A 22,291-nucleotide genomic window follows, 5' to 3' on the forward strand; every position below is an offset into this window, starting at 1 on the left:
AAAGCAGCCATTAACTGAACTTCATAGAACTTCATACACACCCCCCCCCCCCCCCCCCACACACACACACACACACACACATATTTTTCAATTAAAAAAAAGAAAAAAGATTATTTTTATTTTTGGGTAGAAGGCTGTTAACATGTGCCATATAAGTCATTAATAAATAAATAAATTTAACACTTCTTCAGTTTCTGAAATAATTCAGGTTTATCTGCTTTAAGGTATGTATTAATTCTTTTGTTTGGTCAGCAGGGTTAACAAATCCCTAATCCTCTTGTAGCAACCCACATTGTTGTTCAAAACGAACAGTTTCTAAAAGCCAGTTCTGCTGCCTTATTTGCAAGGCTTAAATGTATTCATTCTAAAAATTTTGTAAGAGCGTTTTCTTGTTTGGTTTTCCATCGTCAGTTCTTGCAGGCTAGTGTTGTGCGCCATGGGTATTGAGTTAAAATAATAGGGAACTATTGCTGCAGTTACAGAGGAAATGATATGCAGTGCTCCAGAAGTATTAGATTAGAACAAAACTACATGCAGTCTCCTTTTGAGAAATGTAAAATTTGTTTGGATTCATGAATCTACAAAAATACAAAAAAGTAGGGTCACCTATTTTCTCATCTTTCTCTCTCTTGTCCTTTCACATTTTTCCTCCTGATGTCATCCAAATGAGGTAATTTTGGTGTAGTGTCCCGGGCAAGGGTTTCAATTGTGAAATAATTTTGCTTTAGTATTTAAGAGTATAATTCTTCCCAGGGATTCAGTTCCTTTCTCCGGCTAAAACGCTCTTTCTCTCTTGCTGCTCTGCTCTTTGGGAGTCGATATTAATTCTTGCTAGGGCCTTTTCATATTCTCTCTCTCTATGTAAATTTATTTATTTATTTACTTATTTTTAATATCTAATTTTAGTGTTTTAATTAATATTTTTCTTTGTCTGTCAGTGTTTAGAGCTTTTAGCTGCTGTTGATTTGGCAGGACCCTTTTCGACGGGAGTTATTTCTAATGTCCCTTTGCCATTGCTGTGTCTCCTTTAGCGTCACTGCTAACGGAGGAGATTATTCTAGTTATCAGGCGAGCCACAGCCCCTGCCTGTTTAACAGTGCATGCTTGCAGTTGCCAGTTTCTCTGTGTTAGAAATACAATGATTCTTGGTTGTAAATCTCCCTCCTGACCTGTGATGGCGCTAAGCAGCGCGAACAGAGTTCCCTCGACAGGCTGGCCTGACGGTTCTTTCCCAGGGTTCAAGGTAAGTCGGCCAGCTAGAAAGGGGCCGGGACTGTTGCATTAACGCATTGACCCGGAAGGGAAATGACGTGGCAGCTGCAGATTGGAGAGGTGGTTACACTCGTTTACCAAGGGGTCATGTGTGACGGCATAAAAGGGGACGGAGAACCGCAATCTGTTCCAAACTGTGCCACATTCACTCCCCTGCAAAGCGTCATTCGTCCCCTCCCTGTTATACCGGGAGGTAAGAAACGACCCCCTAGGGCTAGGAACAGGACTAAGAGCCTGCATTCCTCTCAGTGGTTCCCAAACTTTGTAGGTGTGTGGACCCATTCTGAAACTCCAAAAATTTCACGGACCATCATATACTACTATCATAATGACAAACACCGCTATACAAGGAAAGTCTGTTCATTTTGCTTTACTCTATAGTGTGACAATTGATAACAATGGTTGGTGCTGTTTCAGTGATGTTACAGCCTGAATCTCCAGTTGGAGTGATGACAATTTTAGCCTTAAATCTGGTTCCAGATCCAGCCTACTCCGGTACTTTGATTTCAACCCAACGAGTGCAGAAAATCCACTTTCACAAGAGTATGTTGTGGCAAATGGCATCAGGTACTTCACTGCCTTGTGGGACCATTCCGGGTACTCAGATTGAACGTGTAACCAGATGTCAGTCAGATTTAGTTGCGTGAAGACTAACTTTAAAGAGCTGTCACATGAAAGCTCTGCTAGACTGTCTTCCTCCTTTGATGTCAAGTTTGTGTGAATTTTACTGTCAACATTCACAAATGGGTTTCTAATCCACTCGTTTTTGGAGTCGGGGTCACTGTGTTTTCTTTCTTAGTGACGCCGAAGATTAGCTGGCTTAAAACTTGTCGTTCCGCAACATCTTGTAACACATAGTGGTCACGGCTCCTCTTCACTACCAGTCCAAGTAAATCCCATTTCCAGGTATGTATCGCTGTACATCTGCATTTTGTGTTTAGCCTGTCTCTGGTGCAAGGTTTCACTTGATAACACCAGTGGCGGCTCGTAACTTTTTTTTTTGACAAGTGAGGCACAAATCACAAAATAGGTATTACCACCACCCCCACCCAAAGGCTAATGTAGTAAAAGTTCAATTACCTTCTTAAGCTGATTTCATATATGCCTTCGCTGACAGCATTTTAATGCATTCAAATAATAGACTGGAGTTGCTATGTAAAATATGATTACGTGACATAACAGTGAGTCCAAAACAGCGCTACGACATCACCGTGAAGAACATTACAGCACAGACCATTACAGCGACTGCCCATAACAGCACTACGACATCACCATGACAGACATTACAGTGACTGCCCATACCAGCGCTACGACATCACCACGACAGACATTACAGCGACTGCCCATAACAGCGCTACGACATCACCACGACAGACATTACAGCGACTGCCCATAACAGCGCTACGACATCACCACGACAGACATTACAGCGACTGCCCATAACAGCGCTACAACATCACCGCGACAGACATTACAGCGACTGCCCATAACAGCGCTACGACATCACCACGACAGACATTACAGCGACTGCCCATAACAGCACACGCTAAGACACACAAGTGCGGATGCACGTAGTGTGACTGTATTGTATGTGCAGCGCTACGACATTCACCACGGTCTGTAACATTTGACGAGGTATTGTCAGCGATGCTAAAGTGCGACTACCTGACATCACGCTGACGGGGGAATTACAGCGAGGCCTGCCCATAACAGCGCTACAACTGTCACCCGCCGACAGGTACATTACAGCGACGCCTGCCATAATAACAGCGCTACGACATCACCGCGACAGACATTACAGCGACTTGCTGTATAACAGCAGCTACGAACATGCGACCAGACATTGTAACAGCGTACCTGCCATCACCGCGCTACAGTCGCTGTACGGACTTTGTCCGCGACAGCTGTAGTAACAGAGGCGCTGCCTGTAACAGTTCGCTGACGGGTATTGTCAAAGACAGCTGTACGACATCACCACGACAGACATTACAGCGACTGCCCATAACAGCGGTACGACATCACCACGACGGACATTACAGCGACATGTGTGGCATGGAGCATTGTCCTGCTGGAAAAACCAATCCTCAGAGTTGGGGAACATTGTCAGAGCAGAAGGAAACAAGTTTTCTTCCAGGACAACCTTGTACTTGGCTTGATTCATAGATATAGCCAAAAATAGAGAAAACATCCACAGGAAAAGGATGGTTGTTCTTCAAAAATGTAGTACTAGAGGTGCAAAACAATTACATCCCTAAATCAAATCTAAATGTAAAACTAAATGGCCAAAATGGTTTAATAGATCAATTAAAAAAAATATTCAGCGAAAAAAGGCACTTTACAGAGCATTAAAAAGGAACCAAAAAGAAAGTACACCGAAAGAGTACAGGGAACTGCAAACGCAAGTCAAAAAGGAAGTTAGAAAGGCCAAGAGAGAAATAGAAATGAATATTGCTAAGGGGGCTAAAACCAATTCCAAAATGTTTTTCCAATATTACAACAGCAAGAGAACATTCAAAGAGGAGGTTAAATGTCTAAGAGATACAAATGGCAAAATCGTAGATGAAGAAAAAAAAATAGCAAATATATTAAATGATTACTTTTCACAAGTTTTTACAAAGGAGGATACGGACAACATGCCCCACATGTCATCCAGTTCCTATCCAGTTTTAAATAACTTTAGCATAACTGAGGCAGAAGTGTTAAAGGGACTAGGAGCTCTTAAACAAATCCCCTGGGCCGGATGAGATCCTCCCAATAGTACTCAAAGAAATGAAAGAAGAAATTTACAAACCGCTAACCAAGATCATGCAGGAGTCTCTTGACACAGGGGTGGTACCAACAGACTGGAAAATTGCAAATGTAATACCGATCCACAAAAAGGGAAACAAAACTGAACCAGGTAACTACAGACCAGTAAGCCTGACTTCTATTATATGCAAACTTATGGAAACTATAATAAGATCCAAAATGGAAAATTACCTATATGGTAACAGGGTCCTGGGAGACAGTCAACATGGTTTTAGGAAAGGGAGATCGTGTCTAACTAACTTGCTTGATTTTTTTGAGGATGCAACATCGATAATGGATAATTGCAAAGCATATGACATGGTTTATTTAGATTTCCAGAAAGCTTTTGACAAAGTCCTGCACAAAAGATTAATTCTCAAACTGAACGCAGTAGGGATTCAAGGAAACACATGTACATGGATTAGGGAGTGGTTAACATGTAGAAAACAGAAAGTACTGATTAGAGGAGAAACCTCAGAATGGAGTGTGGTAACCAGTGGTGTACCACAGGGATCAGTATTAGGTCCTCTGCTATTCCTAATCTACATTAATGATTTAGATTCTGGTATAGTAAGCAAACTTGTTAAATTTGCAGACGACACAAAAATAGGAGGAGTGGCAAACACTGTTGCAGCAGCAAAGGTCATTCAAAATGATCTAGACAAGATTCAGAACTGGGCAGACACATGGCAAATGACATTTAATAGAGAAAAGTGTAAGGTACTGCACGCAGGAAATAAAAATGTACATTATAAATATCATATGGGAGATACTGAAATTGGAGAAGGAATCTATGAAAAAGACCTAGGAGTTTTTGTTGACTCAGAAATGTCTTCATCTAGACAATGTGGGGAAGCTATAAAAAAGGCTAACAAGATGCTTGGATTCATTGTGAAAAGTGTTGAATTTAAATCAAGGGAAGTAATGTTAAAACTGTACCATGCATTAGTAAGACCTCACCTTGAATATTGTTTTCCGTTCTGGTCACCTCGCTATAAAAAAGATATTGCTGCATTAGAAAGAGTGCAAAGAAGAGTGATCAGAATTATTCCGGGTTTAAAAGGCATGTCACATGCAGACAGGCTAAAAGAATTTAATCAGTCTTGAACAAAGAAGACTACGCGGCGTCCTAATTCAAGCATTCAGAATTCTAAAAGGTATTGACAATGTAGACCCAAGGGACTTTTTCGACCTGAAAAAAGAAACTAGGACCAGGGGTCACAAATGGAGATTAGACAAAGGGGCATTCAGAACAGAAAATAGGAGGCACTTTTTTACACAGAGAATCGTGAGGGTCTGGAATCAACTCCCCAGTAATGTTGTTGAAGCTGACACCCTGGGATCCTTCAAGAAGCTGCTTGATGAGATTCTGGGATCAATAAGCTACTAACAACCAAACGAGCAATATGGGCCGAATGGCCTCCTCTCATTTGTAAACTTTCTTATTTTCTTATGTTCTTATGTTCTTGGAAACCCCCGTGGTTGGCAAAACCGCGGTTGGTAAATACTAGAGCTTATGGGAAATACAGGGTTAGGTTCTCCTTGGCCACGGTTACACTCATCAAAACCAGAGTTAAAAATCTAAGTTGCATTTTCCTTCATTAAACACAAATAAAAAACACAGTAACATAAAAACATTGGAAACACTATAACATACTGGGTAGTGTAACATGTAAAAAGTAATAAAATTATATAATAATAGAAAGTAATGTTTTATTTACCTTGAATCCTTAGAGTTGAAGGCCAGGGTGTTGTTGACTGGTGACAGTTATGCTAAGTTAACACGGAGCAATGACACCGTGTTACATGAGACAAAGCGAGAGATGATGCTGGTACTGGTAGGGGGAGATGCTGGCGAGATGGGAGCGTGGAAGAATACACCAGATGGTGCGGATGCATCATATGTTTCCATGCAAAACCGCTTATACACAAATCTATATGCCACGGTTGGCAAATTGGTATACAAAAGGAAAATCATGTATACATGAATTCCGCAGTTGGCAAATACACGGTTGTCAAGGGATTACTGTATACACACACACACACTAGTAGCTTACAGGATTACATTTTTAGGTGCCCTGCCAAATGGACAAACGAACGTTTCTACATATTGTGGCAGCGGCAGACAAAAGAAACACACCAAAGACAGTTTTGCAGCCAAAATAGCGGAAACAACAACCACTGTTTATTTCTTCCTTGAGAATCGAACGCTCTGAGAAATGGGATGGGGGGCTGCTAGTAAACAAAGAGAAAACATACACCCATCCAAAGTCTTTCAAGGTGCAGAGTAGAAAGATTTCATCAAATCTGGTATGCAACGGCTTTACAATTATGCAATATGTGTCTCACTGACACTACTAAGTCATATTAAACCTGCATACTGAGGGGGGCAGGGGGAGTTCGTGGTAAGTGACGCTTTTGTGAACTTCGCAGTCTCTTCTGGGAATTGAATTGTAGTCGAGGTGATGCCTTAGCGCTGTCATGTCCGTCGCGGTATTACCGTAGTGCTGTCATGTCCGTCGCGGTATTGCCGTAGTGCTGTCATGTCCGTCGTGGTATTGCCGTAGTGCTGTCATGTCCGTCGCGTTATTGCCGTAGCGCTGTCATGGGCAGTTGCTGTAATGGCCAGCGCGGTGATGTCTGCACAGTCTTGCACTCGCGATGATGTCATAATACACTTCAGGACTTGCATGCTAGTTAGTTAATTGCAAACCTGAGATATTCTGTCTTAGGCTTGTCATCAGTTTTGTTTATTATTATTATCATTATTAGGGGTCCAAGCAACAAAATTCCTGTGGAACCCTATTGTTGTTGCTAAGATTTTTACAATACCAATAGCTCTATCCAAAAATGCCCTTGCCAGTGACCTTTAACTTCTCCTAAAGGTCAAATGCAAAACTGGCTTATAACTGCTTACAAAGTGCAGATAGGGCCATGGTGATTTAAGGGACACATATAGGAAACCATGTGGACTCTATCCAACTACTTTGGTGAACATATTGGATTTTTCAAAAATATTGAAACATCTAACTCTAAAACCGTTTTGCTAATTGAAGTTTAACTTCAATTTCAGCATATATTGTACTATTAATCTATGGTAGAATATAGTACAAGAGTAGTGGAGGCCAATGGGATACTATGCCAGATGTGAAATACTGTCATCTGGTGTTTGGACCCCGGTCATTGCTGCTTGCAGCTATATTATTATTATTTTATTATTATTATTATTATTATTGTGACACTAGTCCAGAGGTGTAAATAAAGGTTTTACTGTTACTGATACAGGTACGAATCTTAATTGAAGCAGCATTTATGTTTTTGTTACGATTAGGATTAGATTGTATAATCCACATAATTCCTTATTAGACATAGATGGTGTATTTAGTCCGTATTATAGTCTACGAGGTTCACAATGTGATGGGTTTATTGCAAGGCTCTGAACTGAAACAAGCTTCAGCTCCGGTTCCCGAAAGTTCCGAACAGCCGATTTCTTTCCATTCCGGTTCGAACAAAATGAAATACTGGTTCAGTTTTCTTTTAACCAAGTAGGCTATTGTATTGGTGTTCCTAGGTGTTTATTTTCTTGAATTAAAGAAAAAAGCATGAACACAGTAAACTCAAAGAGAAAACGGTGTGACAAGTTATCCATCTGTATCGATAAATACACTTTCTTCCTGTCTATAGAAACAACAATGCAGAAGTTGCAGCCTTTAAAAGAAAAAGACAGCAGTTTTTTTTCTCTGTTGCAGCTTGTATGCCAAGTATGCCACTTGCTTTTTTTCTGTTTTGTTCTGCCTTTCAACTTTGTGGTGTTTTTAACTTACTAAAAAAAAATAATAATTATTGACAGGGCTGTACACATCTGCTGTATATTGTACCAAAAACATTTTTAAAATCTCTTCAACGCATTAGCCTATATATTTACCATAACCTACATATTTTGTATATAGCTACTCTGTTATAAACAGAAGATATGCAGAAAAAAAAAAATCCTCTCCAAGTAATCAAGTACAGGGTTCTACCTTTATATTTTGAACTACTGGCCCCTAAGGCCACTGAGCTAGTGTTTTTCAGGCCTGGATGCAATTTTATCTGGCCCAATATATTTATATATTTTTTCATGATGGTTTTTATTTTCAGTATGTTTCTAACTGTGTATGGAACCAAAGAGAGCCCACGTCTTAAAAGAAAGTGGCTAAACAATGCCTTTCAATATGTTACTTCAACCACTTAACACGTATATAGCAAGTGTTCCTTGTTTTGAATTATTTACAGGTTATTGAATAAACAAGGTAACTTGACTTTGATTCATCTGATGTCAGTCCTTGTTGGCTAGTTGTAATTAGTAATGTTAAACTATTGCAATGTTGGAATGTGTTTTCTATTATGGCCAGGTTACAATATTTACACTGAGATTATGTTATAAATATTATTTGTTATAATTAAACATATGTAGAATATTTCGGTTGCTATATGATGGGTGTTATTTTATTCTGATTACACTACAGCAAAAATTATTATTTGGTTGTTTGTGCAATATTCTGCAACTGTTGCTTTAATTGGAGGAGATAGCGCTGTGATGTTGCTGCTGCTCATTGAGTTCTGTGTATTTTAATTCAGTAAACAAAAGAAAATAACTTGTGCCTAAGGAAATAGGGTACAGAGGGAAGAAATCTCGTCTTGGACATTGTTTGAACACTTTGTGAACCCGGCTAAACTTTACCAGCTTACACTGTTATGCTGTCTGCTTAGTGCACACGTATTTGCCTTTTACTCTTTGTAGCGTAAGGGACCAGAGCTTGGGTACTCGAACACACAAAAAGGTTGCACCCTGTGTATTAAAAAAGGAAACTATTCAAAATTCCCATCCCTATAAAAATAAACACTATTTAAACAGTATTCATAGCACAAAATAATAACAGTCCTTCTCAGAGCGCTGTCGCTTGTGTCGCCTCTCCCAAGTCAGCGCAATCTTGCTGAGTGATGCCAGCGAGTCCTTGAAAGATTGTGAACGGCATTTTTGACCTGAACACATCGGATCCCAAATCAAAAAGTTAGACAATTTGATCGCGTATCTGGGTATCCATCGGGACATCTTACTGTGAGACTGGATATGATGTAAACGAAATGTTGAATTCACAACAAATAAAGCTGCTGTTATATGCAAGTCTGGTAAACTAACGCCAAACAAGTCAAAACGTAAGGTTGCGGATGCAACCCCGGTATACAGGTAATAACAATAAGCTCTCAAAGTAATAAATAATAATAGTAAGCGAGACAGACTCAGAGTCAGCAAGCTGAAAAGAGCGAGAACACTCGAAAAAGCGACTCAGCCAAGTACTTAAGGGGCAGTGCCTTATGGCACGCCGAATATGAGAGCTAAAGGCAGGCATAAAATTCAACCGAGCCCAGTGAATTGCGGTCCGCGGTCAGCAAACGTAACTAGCTTTTCAGTGAGAGAAACCCGGGGAAGGGGCAGCCGCCAGCTTCCCGTGCACAGTTAAGGCAACGGTGGGTACAAACACTGTATTTTATTTTTTATTTTTTAATATTCTATTTGTAGAACAACAAATAGATTACTCTCAATCCTGATCAGCAGCTGAAAGCAAAAGAGGCTGGGCTTCCTGCGCTCTGCATAGTCATTCAGCACCCGAGGGGCAGGGCGCTGACATCAGAGATACGGAGGCCTAAAGGCAGCTTTTATATTAAGCTCACCATAATCCTATCACCTGACGGCAATACCCGTTAGTTGATGGCCATTTTCGAATTGAAAGAGAATGTTACTTTTTTCTGTCATAATGAAGCCTTCACGCTAAATGTTCGTCTTCATTTTTTTTCATAATTACAGTATTTATGATTTATTGATTTTATGATTTATTGATTTCAGCGCTTTCCTTTTGGCTTATTGGTTGCTTAGTTGTAGAAAACCTGATTTGTAACACAGCACTTCGGTACGCAGTCTCAGATTGTGACTGTACAACAAATATGATGCGCGACAGGAAAGTTAGGATTAGTTCGTAGTTATGTTTTTAAAAAAAGGTTTGTAAATTAATTTTCAGCTTTTTGACACACAGGCCCGTTTTCCTGGATTCATGAAACAGAAGCCGTATGCACCACGGGCCTGTGGTGATTCATAACTACCGGCCAAACTGCGCTCTCTACCTGCCACCTGGCCGTGGTTAATGTCGAACCCTGAATTATGTATGACTAAGGCTATGAATTTGGCACGGCCATTTTCAGTACATTTCATGGACGAGGTTAGGAAAAAAAGAAGAATTCACAGAAAGTTCACCAAATTAATGTAGTTTTAGCTACATCGACATGCACAAGAGCTTTTAAATAGTACACCAAAACCAGTAATATAAATACCTAAAATATCTCTCACTGTCACTGTGGCAGTGCGATTGCCCTGCACAGTGGTAAATTAGTGTTGGTGTGGTTTTATATATGGGAATGGGTTTATTTTGTGTTGTTTTGGGACTTGATTTGTTTGATTTAATTATTGTTTACAGACGGGCGCTCGATTGAGACTTGCTGTCTGCTATGCTTGGTTGAGGGAAGGGCAGCAAGTGATTGGCTGTGCTGGTCCTCAATCAGCAGGTGGGCGGGTCTCGACCGAGTGTCCATCAGTTTAAAAACATCCGCGGGAGATTGCTCGGGGCTGCTGCAAGGCCTGCCGTTTTCACGGCACCTTTTTGATTTATAGTTTGTTGTATTGTGTTTTATTTTGCACTTTTTGTACAGTTTGCTGTATTTGTCCTCTGTGCGTTACCATCTCTGGTAACGTCACATGACTGCCTTTATTTTACTTTCGTTTTCTGTTTTTGTTAATAAATCCTGCGCGCCTGTGCCGGCGTTTTCAACAACAACACGTCTATCTCTCTGTATGCTTGAACAGCGGCTACCCACACGCGTGACTCGACGAAGACCCTGTCACAGTCACATACCTGCATCTCTAAATAATGTTTGAAATTAACCCTTTCGGGTTCTCTGTTGGTTGAGAGGACGGAGCAACGACGTTACTTTTGATTTTTTTTAATCCTCTTGTATAAAGGTTCAAACTCAGCACATCTACTTAAAAGTACATTTATACAATTACGCGAATGTAGTTTGTATTTAAAGTATTGTATTTATGTGAACAACAGCAGCACCCCATACAGTGTGAAGCTGCATGAACCAGGCTTAAAGTTTGTCACGATTCTGACAAAAAAAACCTGCATGGTCTAGAAAGCCTCTGTAAGTTGGTAAACTTCTATTGTCTGATGCATTTGTTGTTCTCTTTACAGAAAACAGGTCACTCTTTTTTTTTTTTTTTTTTTTTTTTTGCATTTTAGCTGTCATCGATTTACAGGCTTGCTCGCTCAGCTATCTCATTTGCTGACCTATATAGCTACACATAAATGCTGCCAAAAACAACCAAAAAATTTGCAGATTTATATTTTCAGTGCACGATATGCAGATGCATGTTTTAAAGAATATAAAGGAACCACCTAATCAAAACTGCTTTTATATCCATTTTCAAGATTTTACTGACTTTTTTCAAATTCATGATTTTCACGATTTCCTTGACCTCACTGATAAAACCGTAACCTTACCTATGAACACTTTATTTTTAAGCACTAAGGGGGACGTTGTTATCATCGGTATGCAGATTTTACAGTAAGACATACACAAATTCAACATGTGCAACTTCTACATACTACTTTTGGATATAATAATGAAAATGAAATACAGAACAATTAAATCATGAATCATTAAATGATTGAGAATACAACAAAAGAAATTCATTATACAGTAAACGTTACTGTTTTCCCAAGTCGACGGTAAAATGTCTTACTTAATACCCAGGACTATAACTAGCAAACCTCCATTTAGTAACAAGGTACTTCACTTGCCATATTTTTACAGCTTGTTTTTGCTTATGTACATAAATTAATAATAAGTTAAACAGTACCTGTTTTTTTTTTTTTGAGTGAATACAAGACAGATCACATAACATGGATCCAGAAGGTGGAAGCTTGAACTGAAGGCAAATTAAATATAGTGCTATTTGATTCAATACTGGCTGCTTTAAAAAATCAAGTTAAGTGTAATGTTGAATTTCATCAGCTGGCTGTAATGTAATGCTTTGTCGTTGACCACTGAGGTTTAAGACCATGGGAAGAGCACTTTTTTTCAAATGATTTTATATTTGAAAACAATGGAAAGATATACAAAGAACAGGCTGAAAAGGAACGAAGAAAAAGTTATTAACCAATAAACGAAATGTTTAATATAATTTTCGTTCTAGAACATAATAAATAATTTTGTTTCAGGTTTTTTTTTTTTTTCTTTTTTAATTTAGTCATTGCCAATTTATTATTATTTTTTATTTTCTCCCAGTTTGAAATGGCCAATTATTATTTATTTATGCTTGGCTCACCGCTACCACCCCTGTGCTGACTCGGGAGCGGCGAAGACGAACACACGCTGTTTTCCGAAGCATGTGCCGTCACCCGACCGCTTCTTTACACACTGTGGATTCACCATGCAGCAGCCAAGGAGCTACAGCGTAGGAGGACAACGCAGCTCCCGGGCAGCTAACAGGCAAGCCCAGCCAGACTACAGGGGTCGCTGGTGCGCGGTGAGCTGAGGACACCCTTGTGTCCAGTCTCCAGCACAGACAGAGGCCCACACAGAACTTGTCACCAGTCACCTTCATCGGTTGGTCCGGTTGGTGAATCGTGCAGAGCCAGCTCACACCTTCGCAGACAGCGTCCTACCTAGGAGTGTGCTTGGACTCCAGGTTCATGGTGTCTACTCTGTCGGACGACAGAGTGCAGAGAATAGCTGCATGTCCGAAGCTTTTTCAGCACAACAGAGCGGTTACAGTAGTGACATTCCAGAGACTTCAGGGCTTGATGTCAGCAGCTTCCCAGACCCTTCCTTTGGGTCTTCTGCGCATGCACCCTCTCCAAGCCTGGTTCAACAACAGGGTTTTTCAGTCCATGTTAAACCAAGGCTGCCGAGTGACAGTGTCTCGCCACTGGCTAAAGCTGATTAGTCGACACAACCTGCCCGTCTATGTCTAGATGTAGTGCTGGGCAGCCTCGCTAAAATGGGGGTCATCATAACCATGGACCTGTCCAGCCTCGGCTGGTGCGCTGTGTGGAATAGCAGGGGGGTAAGGGGGTATGGAACCACCCTTGGTTGGGTCTTTACATAAATATTTTGGAGATGCAGGCAGTTTATCTGGCCTTGCAGAATTTTTTGCAGGAGGTTCAAGGGAGACACTTGCTAGTCAGGACGGAGAACGCTACCGTGATGGCTTATATAAACCACCAGGGCGACCTCAGGTCTCCTAGTCTCCATCACGTAGCCTGCAAGCTTTTTCTCTGGGCAGCAGACCTCCTCACAAGGGGAGTTTGCAGCGCCTCAGAATGGGGGCTTCAACCCGAGGTGGTGAGCCTCATTTGTAGAGGTTAGGGAGAACAGAGAGAGATCTCTGCTCTCTTTGGTTCTCCATAACAGGAGCCAGGGACCCGCTGGTGAAAGATGCCTTGGCAACACCGGTGGCCATGGCAACTGTTATATGCCTTTCTTGCTCCCACTGTGTCTGGAGAAAATCAGGCTGAACCAGGCCAGGGTGCTATTAGTAGCCCATTACTGGCCCAGGAGACTCGTTTTTAGCTCTGATTCAGCTCCTTAGCCACCAGCCGTGGAGCATGCCCAAATTCAGCAACCTCCTCAGTCAGGCGCGGGGGACATTATGGCATCCCGATCCATCGAGCCTGTGGCTGTGGGTCTGTCCCCTGAATGTCTGCATTTGAGCTGTCTGGGGCTTTCTAATAGGGTCATTGACACCTTGCAAGATGCCAGAGCAGCATCCACGCTTTCCCAGTACAAGTTCAAGTGGGCCGTCTTTCAGGTGTGGTGCTTGCCTCTGCCTCTTCGGCAACCTATGAAGATGTTGTTCCTCGTTGGAAGCTTAAAGTGGTCCTTGAAGAACTCACTAAGCCTCTATTTGAGCCCTTGCATTTAGCTGGAATTTTTATCACTAAATCACATCTGCTAAGCGGATGAGTGAGATGCAATCATTTTCGATTGCTAGCGCCTGCTTAATTTTTGCAGAAGCCAGGACAAAGGTTACGCTTCGTACACCTTCTGCTTTTTTGCCTGCATTCCACATCAACCAGACTCTAGAATTGGACACTTTCCATCCACCTTCTTTCAAGTCTGACAGGAGAGACAGCTCCATACACGCTGCTCTGTGCGGGCAGTAGCATATTATTTGGACAGAACGCTGAGATGGAGGCAGTCTGAACAATTTTTTGTCTTTTATGGGGTTAAGTCCCATGGTAAAGCCCTGTCTAAGAAGAGGCTATCTAAATGAATTACAGGTACAGTCAAGACTGCCCATGAGGAATCCAACTTGCTCCCTCCAGAAAAGGGGAATGACAACTTTGAGGGCTTTGTTCCAGGGTGCATCTGTCAGACATTTGCAATGTGTCACTGTGGGTTACTCCCCATACCTTTACAAGGTTCTGTAGATTAAATGTCATGGATCCACAAAACCCTGGCTTTGGAACTAGAGAGTTAAGGGCAGCTTCAGGGTCGACCCTTATAACATAAACATTGAGGTCAGTTCTCCCTCAATTTTTTTTTAGCCTTACCTACTTGTTACTGGGGTTCCTCGTGGTAACGCGCAAGATAGCCTTTGGCTTAGCCTTGTAGCATTCCAGTTGTTCTGCGATATTGTCTTGCGGCGGCTTTGGTATTCATACCTATTAGGTAATAGTTCAATTTCGTACTTGATAGGGAATGTAGGTTATTATCATAACCCTGATTCTGTGAAATAGAAATGTATCCATCAACCTTAGCTCAGTCCTTGATTGCAGCAGACTTGAAGAAAAAATTATGATGAGATCTGTGTGTGTGTGTGTGTGTGTGTGTGTGTGTGTGTGTGTAGCCCATATATGCCCTCGGGTGGGCATGACTGTGTCACAGGTTCTGATGAGCAGCTTTGATATAGTGTTCCGGTTCTGAGTCTTTAGGAGATAAATACCCATTTGGTAACATTTCTATTTTGAGAACCAGGGTTAACTTCATTTTTTATTTTTTTTATTTTATTTAGTAGGTTATCTTAAGTGTTTACCAAACTTTTTTTTTTTTGAAGCAGTAATGCAGCAGGGCTACATCCCTAGGCATCTTATTTTGCTGTGAACAGCATAAGTGGATGTTTTGTCATACCAAAACCAACAGTTTGTAAGGCATCTTGTTTCACCCTGATTTTGTATATATACATATAAATACTTTTTTTTTTCTTTATATCCAGGCTTGCCCAGAGATCTGGAGGCAGTATCACCTAACAGTAAGTATTTTTGAATATATAATGTATAAGTGTACATTTACAGTATAAACTTATTCCAGACTACTATTTGTTATTATTATTTGGAAGGCTGTGTGTCTATGCTACAGGTTTTAAAACAACAATATTTATGTTTAAAGTTGTATTAAGATGTCAAATGTATTGTAATGCTCAGCTGTGGGTCTGAGTGTGTGTGTGTGTGTGTGTGTGTGTGTGTGTGTGTGTGTGTGTATATATATATATATATAATATGAGACACACACTCACAGTTACAGGACTAAATTGGCAAAAGAAAGTGCAAGGCCAAAATGGCCTTAAGTTCAATAAATTTGTAGATGGCATGAAGGCCACTAAATTTATGCTTTCCTTGTAGAGTGCTAGCTTTGTCTGAAGTTTAGTTTAGTTTTTCTAAACGTTTTATGATTATTTGAACTGTAATATTGTTTTTACTGTTTTCTGTGAGAATTTTTTTTTTTTTCTGGGCCCAGCAGCTGTGTGTTGATCGAGATACGCATTTCTGCTGATTGCTTGCATCTCTGCCACAGTATCTTGACTTGGTACAGACCAGTATTTACATCCCCAGTCTGGTACCAAGCAGGCTTTGTTGACAGTCCAGTTTCTGTCTTTAGCAAGCTGAGGCAGCAGCTGTACATTCTTACTCTACATTGGTTGCTATTTTCATAATGCCTGGGTTTTATCCCTGTTACACATGGAAAGCCATCCTGCTTGTTTGGTACCAAGCAGGCCTTGTTGACAGCCCAGTTGCTGTCTTTAGCAAACCACAGTTTCTACAAGTTTTGTGTGCATTTCTCCAAGTGTGTGCTAGAGAAACATCTCTCCTGCAGCTTTACAGAGGCAGTGTCCTTGCAGAGTTGCTACGTGAACGTTCGGCACCACCTGCCCCGCCTGTCCTCTTGGCGTTCCAGGTGGCTACGAATGCGGATTGGCAGCAGGATGCCATTGTCACCTCCTGAGGAGGTGGGCGAATAGGAGCTGGTGTTGCTGTCCTGAGGACGTGGAGTCAGAAAGCGCATCCCCTGCGGTTAAGCTCTCCCTGTCCGCAGAGCTTCTACCATTGATCAAGAGGGCCTTGCAAGAGCCCTGGCCTACAGAAGGTGAGACAAGGCAGTCCATCTTTAATGATGAGCCTACCACCTCTCCCATGCCCCCCAGTGCACCTAGATTTTCTTTTTAAGATCCAGTCGTCCTGGGATCATCCAGCTACAGCTCCTGCTGTTACCCGGACGATGGACATCCTATGTAGCTACTTGTTAGCTACGTGCTGCAGTATTGTCCTAGCGATGGCTTTGGTATAGTTACCCATGCAGTAATGGTTACATTTCATGCTTGAAAGGGAATGTTAGGTTGTTACCATAGTCCTGGTTTCCTGAAATAGAAATATAACCATTAACCTTCAAGGTCACTGCTCCCATAATTGCAACAGGCTTGAAAAAAAAATGACTCTGAGATCTGTGTGGGAAGTCCTTAACACAACAGTACACAACAGTTTTCAGCACCAGTCAGCTTACTGTCTGTTCTTGTGCGCATACATTGTATGGCTGAACTGTTTTTTCAACCTTGCACCATGCCTGGGTTTCACCTCTGCGCTGGTTGCAGAGGACAAGCATGACAGATGCATCCACTGCCTGGGAAGGAAGCATGCAGATGGAGCAGTTAAAGAATGCAGCTCTTGCATGTCTTTTGCTTTTTTTTTGCTATGAGGACACTGGAAAGCATGCTGGTCCGCGTTTCCAGGGACAGCTCTGTATCTGTGACACCGCCACAGCATGACTCTCCCCATTCGTCCCCTGCAGTGCTGTCAAGAGTCCCTACTCCCTATTACACCAGGAGCTAGGAAGCGATCCTCTAGGGGTGGGACCAGGACGAACAGTCTGTGATCCTCTAAATCCAAGGAAGAGGAACAAAAATCACCATAGCAGGCCTTTTGGCAATACTCACCAGGCTGCGGGCAAATGGACAAGCTTTTTGAAGCTGTGAACCAGCAGCAGTCACTTTTGATGGAGCTGCTGCGAGCCCTGGGCCATGGAAGATGAGCCTGAATGATCTATATTTGATAGGGTGTCTGCAGCTATAGACCAGCTTCGAAGGAGAAGGGTTTACTCCAGGTATTCCTGTTGTCAAAACGGGATGGTGTTTTCAGACCAATCCTTGACCAATCCTTTACATGGACGCTATACTAGCTCCTCTGAGACTCAGAAGCATCAGAGTGCTCTATTATGTGTGTATATGTGACAAGTTACCAGCAAAGGCAGTGTTGCATACAGGACTGGTCACCAGCCACCTCCAATGGCAAGGCTTCACAGGGAACCATTCTGAAAGCCCGCTTACGTCCTATCAGAGGGTCGTCTATCTTGACGTAAGCCTCGATTCCATAAACACGATCTTAACTCTGTTGAACGACAGGATCTTGAGGCTAACTGCTTGGAGCTTTTCAGCCCAATGCAGCGGTGGTGGTAATGACCTTCCAGAGATTCTGGGCCTGATGGCAGCAGCATCTCTGGTTCTCCCTTTAGGGCAGGGTTCCCAAAGTGCGGCCCGCAAGGAATTTGGTATGTCCCCCCAAAACCCACCCTCAACTCCCCTCCCCAACCAACCATTTACTTTATTTTTACATTTTCTGAAAATTTTTGTAAAAAATGGTGCTTGTAATTTGGACGAAATTAATAATATACAACAATCAAAGTTAAGAAAAATTGCCTAACATCCATTTTTTACATGTTTTGGATCAAATCTGGACCCTCGCAAGCCAATTTTATTAATTGTTACGGTCATTATAGTGCACTGTCCCTTTAAAAAAAAAAATGGCGCCTATAGTGCACAGTAGATTTGCCGTGCTGAAGGAAAATAACATGGAACCTCCTAAGAAAAGGCGTTTCTACTTTTCTTAAATTATTATTTTGTCGTCTCCTATCGCTTTCCATGGGGGAAGATGCTCAAAGACTGATATCAACATGTGAAGGTACCATCCAGATAACATTAGATTACTTTATGCAGCTGAAGTAGCTCGCTAGCATCTATAATGTTAACAGAGCGACTGCAAGAAACGTTACGGTTCAGGATACAGGCACGTTTTCTGTTGTAGATTTTATTTTATTATTTTAAGAACAAAACTATTCAGCTTCAACTACATTGGGAAAATGCTCTTTGTACAATATTGTAGTTTTGGTGTTCAACTTAGGGAAAGTACTACTGTAGTAACAGTGGGCTACAGTTTAAAATTGTTACTGGTACATTTCTTTTTGCACAGTAACGTCTGTGTTTTATTTCTGCCCATTTACTATGGAAATAGCTCTAAATGTCCACACCATGGGGCAATTTACATAATTTGTTTAATTTGAATTTTTATTTGTATGGTCTCTAGAGATTTGATTTAAGCGTAGTTCACTGTACATACATTCAGCTCTTAGTTAAGTGGTTAGTTGTACAAGTCAAGATGCATTCTGACTCACTACTGAAGTAAAACCCACAAAAAAGTTTAATTGGTATAGTTTGAAGAGTACCTATTTTGGTATTATCATCTTTAATTGTTGTGACCAGGACAATGTAAGATGTGATAGCATGATATTGGTGCTCAAACCTAGGCCTGTTGTGACACAGGATAAAATACAAATACATTTCAAAGCTGCTAGTGTTGCTGTGGTAGTAATATACATTCCTAATTTAAATGCAAATGTATAGGAAATAAAAAAAGGTATAATTTGGCACATATTTCGGTTTCTTGAGTGGTACATTTTCTTGTGCGCCCCCCCCCCCATCCCATGCAAACTCTGGAGATTGGTCCTCGATCACCAAAACTTTGGGAACCCCTGCTTTAGGGCTTCTACACATGCGCTCTCTCCAAGCTTGGTTCAACCTTAGGGTCAATCACCCTGTGATTGACCCTAAGGCACCGCCTACTCAGTGTGCTATGTCAATGTTTGAAAGCTCTGTCCTCATTCTCAGCACTGGCACAGCTCCTGTACAGCCGTGGGAGTTGCTGGCCCATCGCGACCTGCTGAGTCAGGCATGGGACATTCTGTCGCATCCAGGCATTTGAGTCACCTCAGGCTATCTGACAGGGTTATTGTCACCCTTAAGAATGCCAGGACAGCGCCTACCAGCTCCAAGTATGGCTACAAATGTGGTGTCTTCCAGACGTGGTGTCAGTCGAGTGCACTTTGGTGTTAAGTGCTGAGGTAACACAGTGTAACCTTGCAGCAAGTACACTGCCTCACTGTACCCTTATCGGTCTGGTCAGACTGCTAAAGGCCATTTGTCTTCCTTTATAGCACGTGTCGGTGCTGCAAGCACTTCACTTGCAATGGCTTGGGTATTGTATTCCATTCGGTAATGGTTACGTTTTGTACTTGAAAGTGAACGTTAGGTTATGTTCACTCCAATGGAGTAGGCCTGAAGAGAAAATGACGCTGAGCCTTATTCAGCACTTGCGTTTGTCTTTTATGGGCGGAGACGACATCTGATGCATACGGGACTTTTTTTTTATTTTTATTTAGTTGTCGGCAATTTTTTACCCCTGTTTTTCTCCCCAATTTTGGTTTGCCCAATTATTATCTATTTCCTCGGCTCACCGCTCGCAACCTCCCCGCCGACTCGGGGAACGGAGGTGGGAGCACATGTTCTCCGAAACGTGCTCCTGCCAATCCGTCATTTTACGCACTGCGGATCCACAGCGAGGCCACCAGACCTATAGCGCCGGAGGACAACACAGATCTGGAGGCTCCACTGCAGAACCACAGGCGCCCTATCGGCCACAGGGGTCGCTGCTGCGCAGTGGGCCATGGATTCCCCTGCCGACCTAAGTCCTCCCTACCTGGGCAGCGCTCAGCCAATTGTGCGCCGCCCCCTAGGAACTCTCGGTCATGGTCGGCTGTGACATAGCCTGGACTCGAACCTGCGATCTGCGATGTTTGAAGCTGTTTGTGGAAAATACTTTCCGAATCAGGAAGCTTCTGCAGGGTAGTAAAAATGGACGTTGAAGATAACGCTGGTTTGCAGTTTTAAGTGGAGTCATGAAAATGATAAGTGTAACAAGGACTGTTGAATTTATTTATATACCGTCAGTTTGTATAGGTGTATTGTTTCAAGTTCTTGCCTCTTTGTGCATTATGTCCCTGCGTGATATTTAATTAGCAATATTAGTTGAGATTTCCAAGAGAATTGGGTACCAGCCTCCCTGTGGTTTTGCTTTTATATCCCTGTTAATAAATGGTCTGGTCTGACGCCACAAAAGTAGCCGCAACAGTGTTAGATGGAGGTTATTTATGTATCCTTTGCTGGGAGATTAGACCCAAGGATCTTGCCCTCCTGGTTGTACAAAACATATTTTAATAAATAGGGAATCCAATACTCTAATATCAGAGCCTGCAGTTGTTTTTTTGTGGGTTTTGTTTTTGTTTTGTTTTTTTTTTGCTGTGTTAAATTTGATCAGCCAACCAGAAAAATAGTGAAATACATCTACTGAATGAAAGCCCTGTCTGCAGTATTTTATTCAGTGATAACTGGGAGAGACTTACTGTGGATGTTTGTGTTTGCTGTTGTGTTTAAATCTGTACCATATATGTATGTACATAGATTTTGAATACCTTAGAGACATTCCAAGAGCATCATTGAAAAATGTTTTGAAATCTATACAGGAATTTTTGCTTACCCTATTTTAAATTGTGAACTGTGTGTGTCGTCCCCCCGCTCCCAACGGGTTGTTGTCATCTTTCCCAAAGCAAGCCAGATACAGTACTTTCAATATACTTACATTAATTTACAAAAATCAAACACACTGGCTAAGCCCTCTTTACATTTTATTCACTAGGCTTTGCTGTGAAGCTTGAAGGTAAACAAATTAATCTGCACAGATACCGTTGTATTAACTCAACTGTTCAGCCTGTGTTAAAAACAAAAAACACACATAAATGTACACAATATTCGAATCTGGTTGTAAAAAGTCCACAATGTCTGGATTTAATGAAAGCACTGTAAAAAAAAAAAAAAAAAAAAAAGAAGGGGCTCCACTTTGGTCCATTTGGAATGTGATGTCCATTGTTTCCTACTGATTTCCAGTGAAAAGGAAGATTTATTAAGCAAGTCAGTCATCACTGTTTTGTTTAGATGTCATTAGCAACAGATTTATCTGAAAGGGCCTTAATTAATGATACTAACTTATTTTAACACCAGTTTGTGAAGCATTATATATTTTCCTTTTTTCTTTGTTGTTGACTGTAAAGAAATTGAATTGTGTGCTTCGTAAATTATATATAACATGTACAGTACCTCTCTATTCCAGAAAGCAAACTCATTAAGGGATGCCTTTGTAGTGATTGCACGCACACACGCATACACACAGACACACGAAATAATAACATGTTGGTTCATTAACGCTTTGCGGTCCATTTAATCAGCGCCTGTCAGCCATGTCAGGTCCAATTTATTTTCACACGCGGAGTTTATTTTACAGACGCTGTTTAAAAATATTTTTTTCACAGTAAAAGAGGTTTAAAAGGCACTGCATATCAACAGGGCACTCCGTAACTACATCTCCAGCCCTGCCCCATCCCTTGTTCGCTGTATTTATCACATACCTCTTCATAGTCGTGCATATTGATAAATCATATTCTGATCACTTGTTTTATCACCAAACCCCTCAATAATGCGATCCAAGTCATTACTTTATTCCCATAACATCTCAAAAAGCTCTGCAAATGTCTGTGATATTCTTTGAGCGCTCCTATTGGTCTCACTCGGCCATTGAAAGGTTTTCTGTGCTTTTTCTGGAGAAAAAAAGTCTAGAGACCTGTGCTTGATGTCTTTTTGATGATGTTGGACAGGGTCAGACATCAGACTGCAAAGGGTCATTAATACCAGTTTAATATT

The 22,291-nt window shown here is 41.4% G+C and overlaps 1 protein-coding gene across 3 annotated transcripts in view; it reads left to right on the forward strand.

Moving 5' to 3' along the window:
- zcchc7 (zinc finger, CCHC domain containing 7) overlaps positions 1–22,291 on the forward strand; it is a 246,427-nt gene that overhangs the window by 113,592 nt on the left and 110,544 nt on the right. For all 3 annotated transcript variants that reach the window (XM_041256800.1, XM_041256817.1, XM_041256808.1), the window contains one exon: positions 15,374–15,409. In XM_041256800.1, the coding sequence (XP_041112734.1) occupies positions 15,374–15,409 (36 nt within the window). The remainder of the gene's footprint in view (positions 1–15,373; positions 15,410–22,291) is intronic.

This window comes from Polyodon spathula, chromosome 1, assembly GCF_017654505.1.
Source record: "Polyodon spathula isolate WHYD16114869_AA chromosome 1, ASM1765450v1, whole genome shotgun sequence".
Classification (NCBI taxonomy): domain Eukaryota; kingdom Metazoa; phylum Chordata; class Actinopteri; order Acipenseriformes; family Polyodontidae; genus Polyodon; species Polyodon spathula.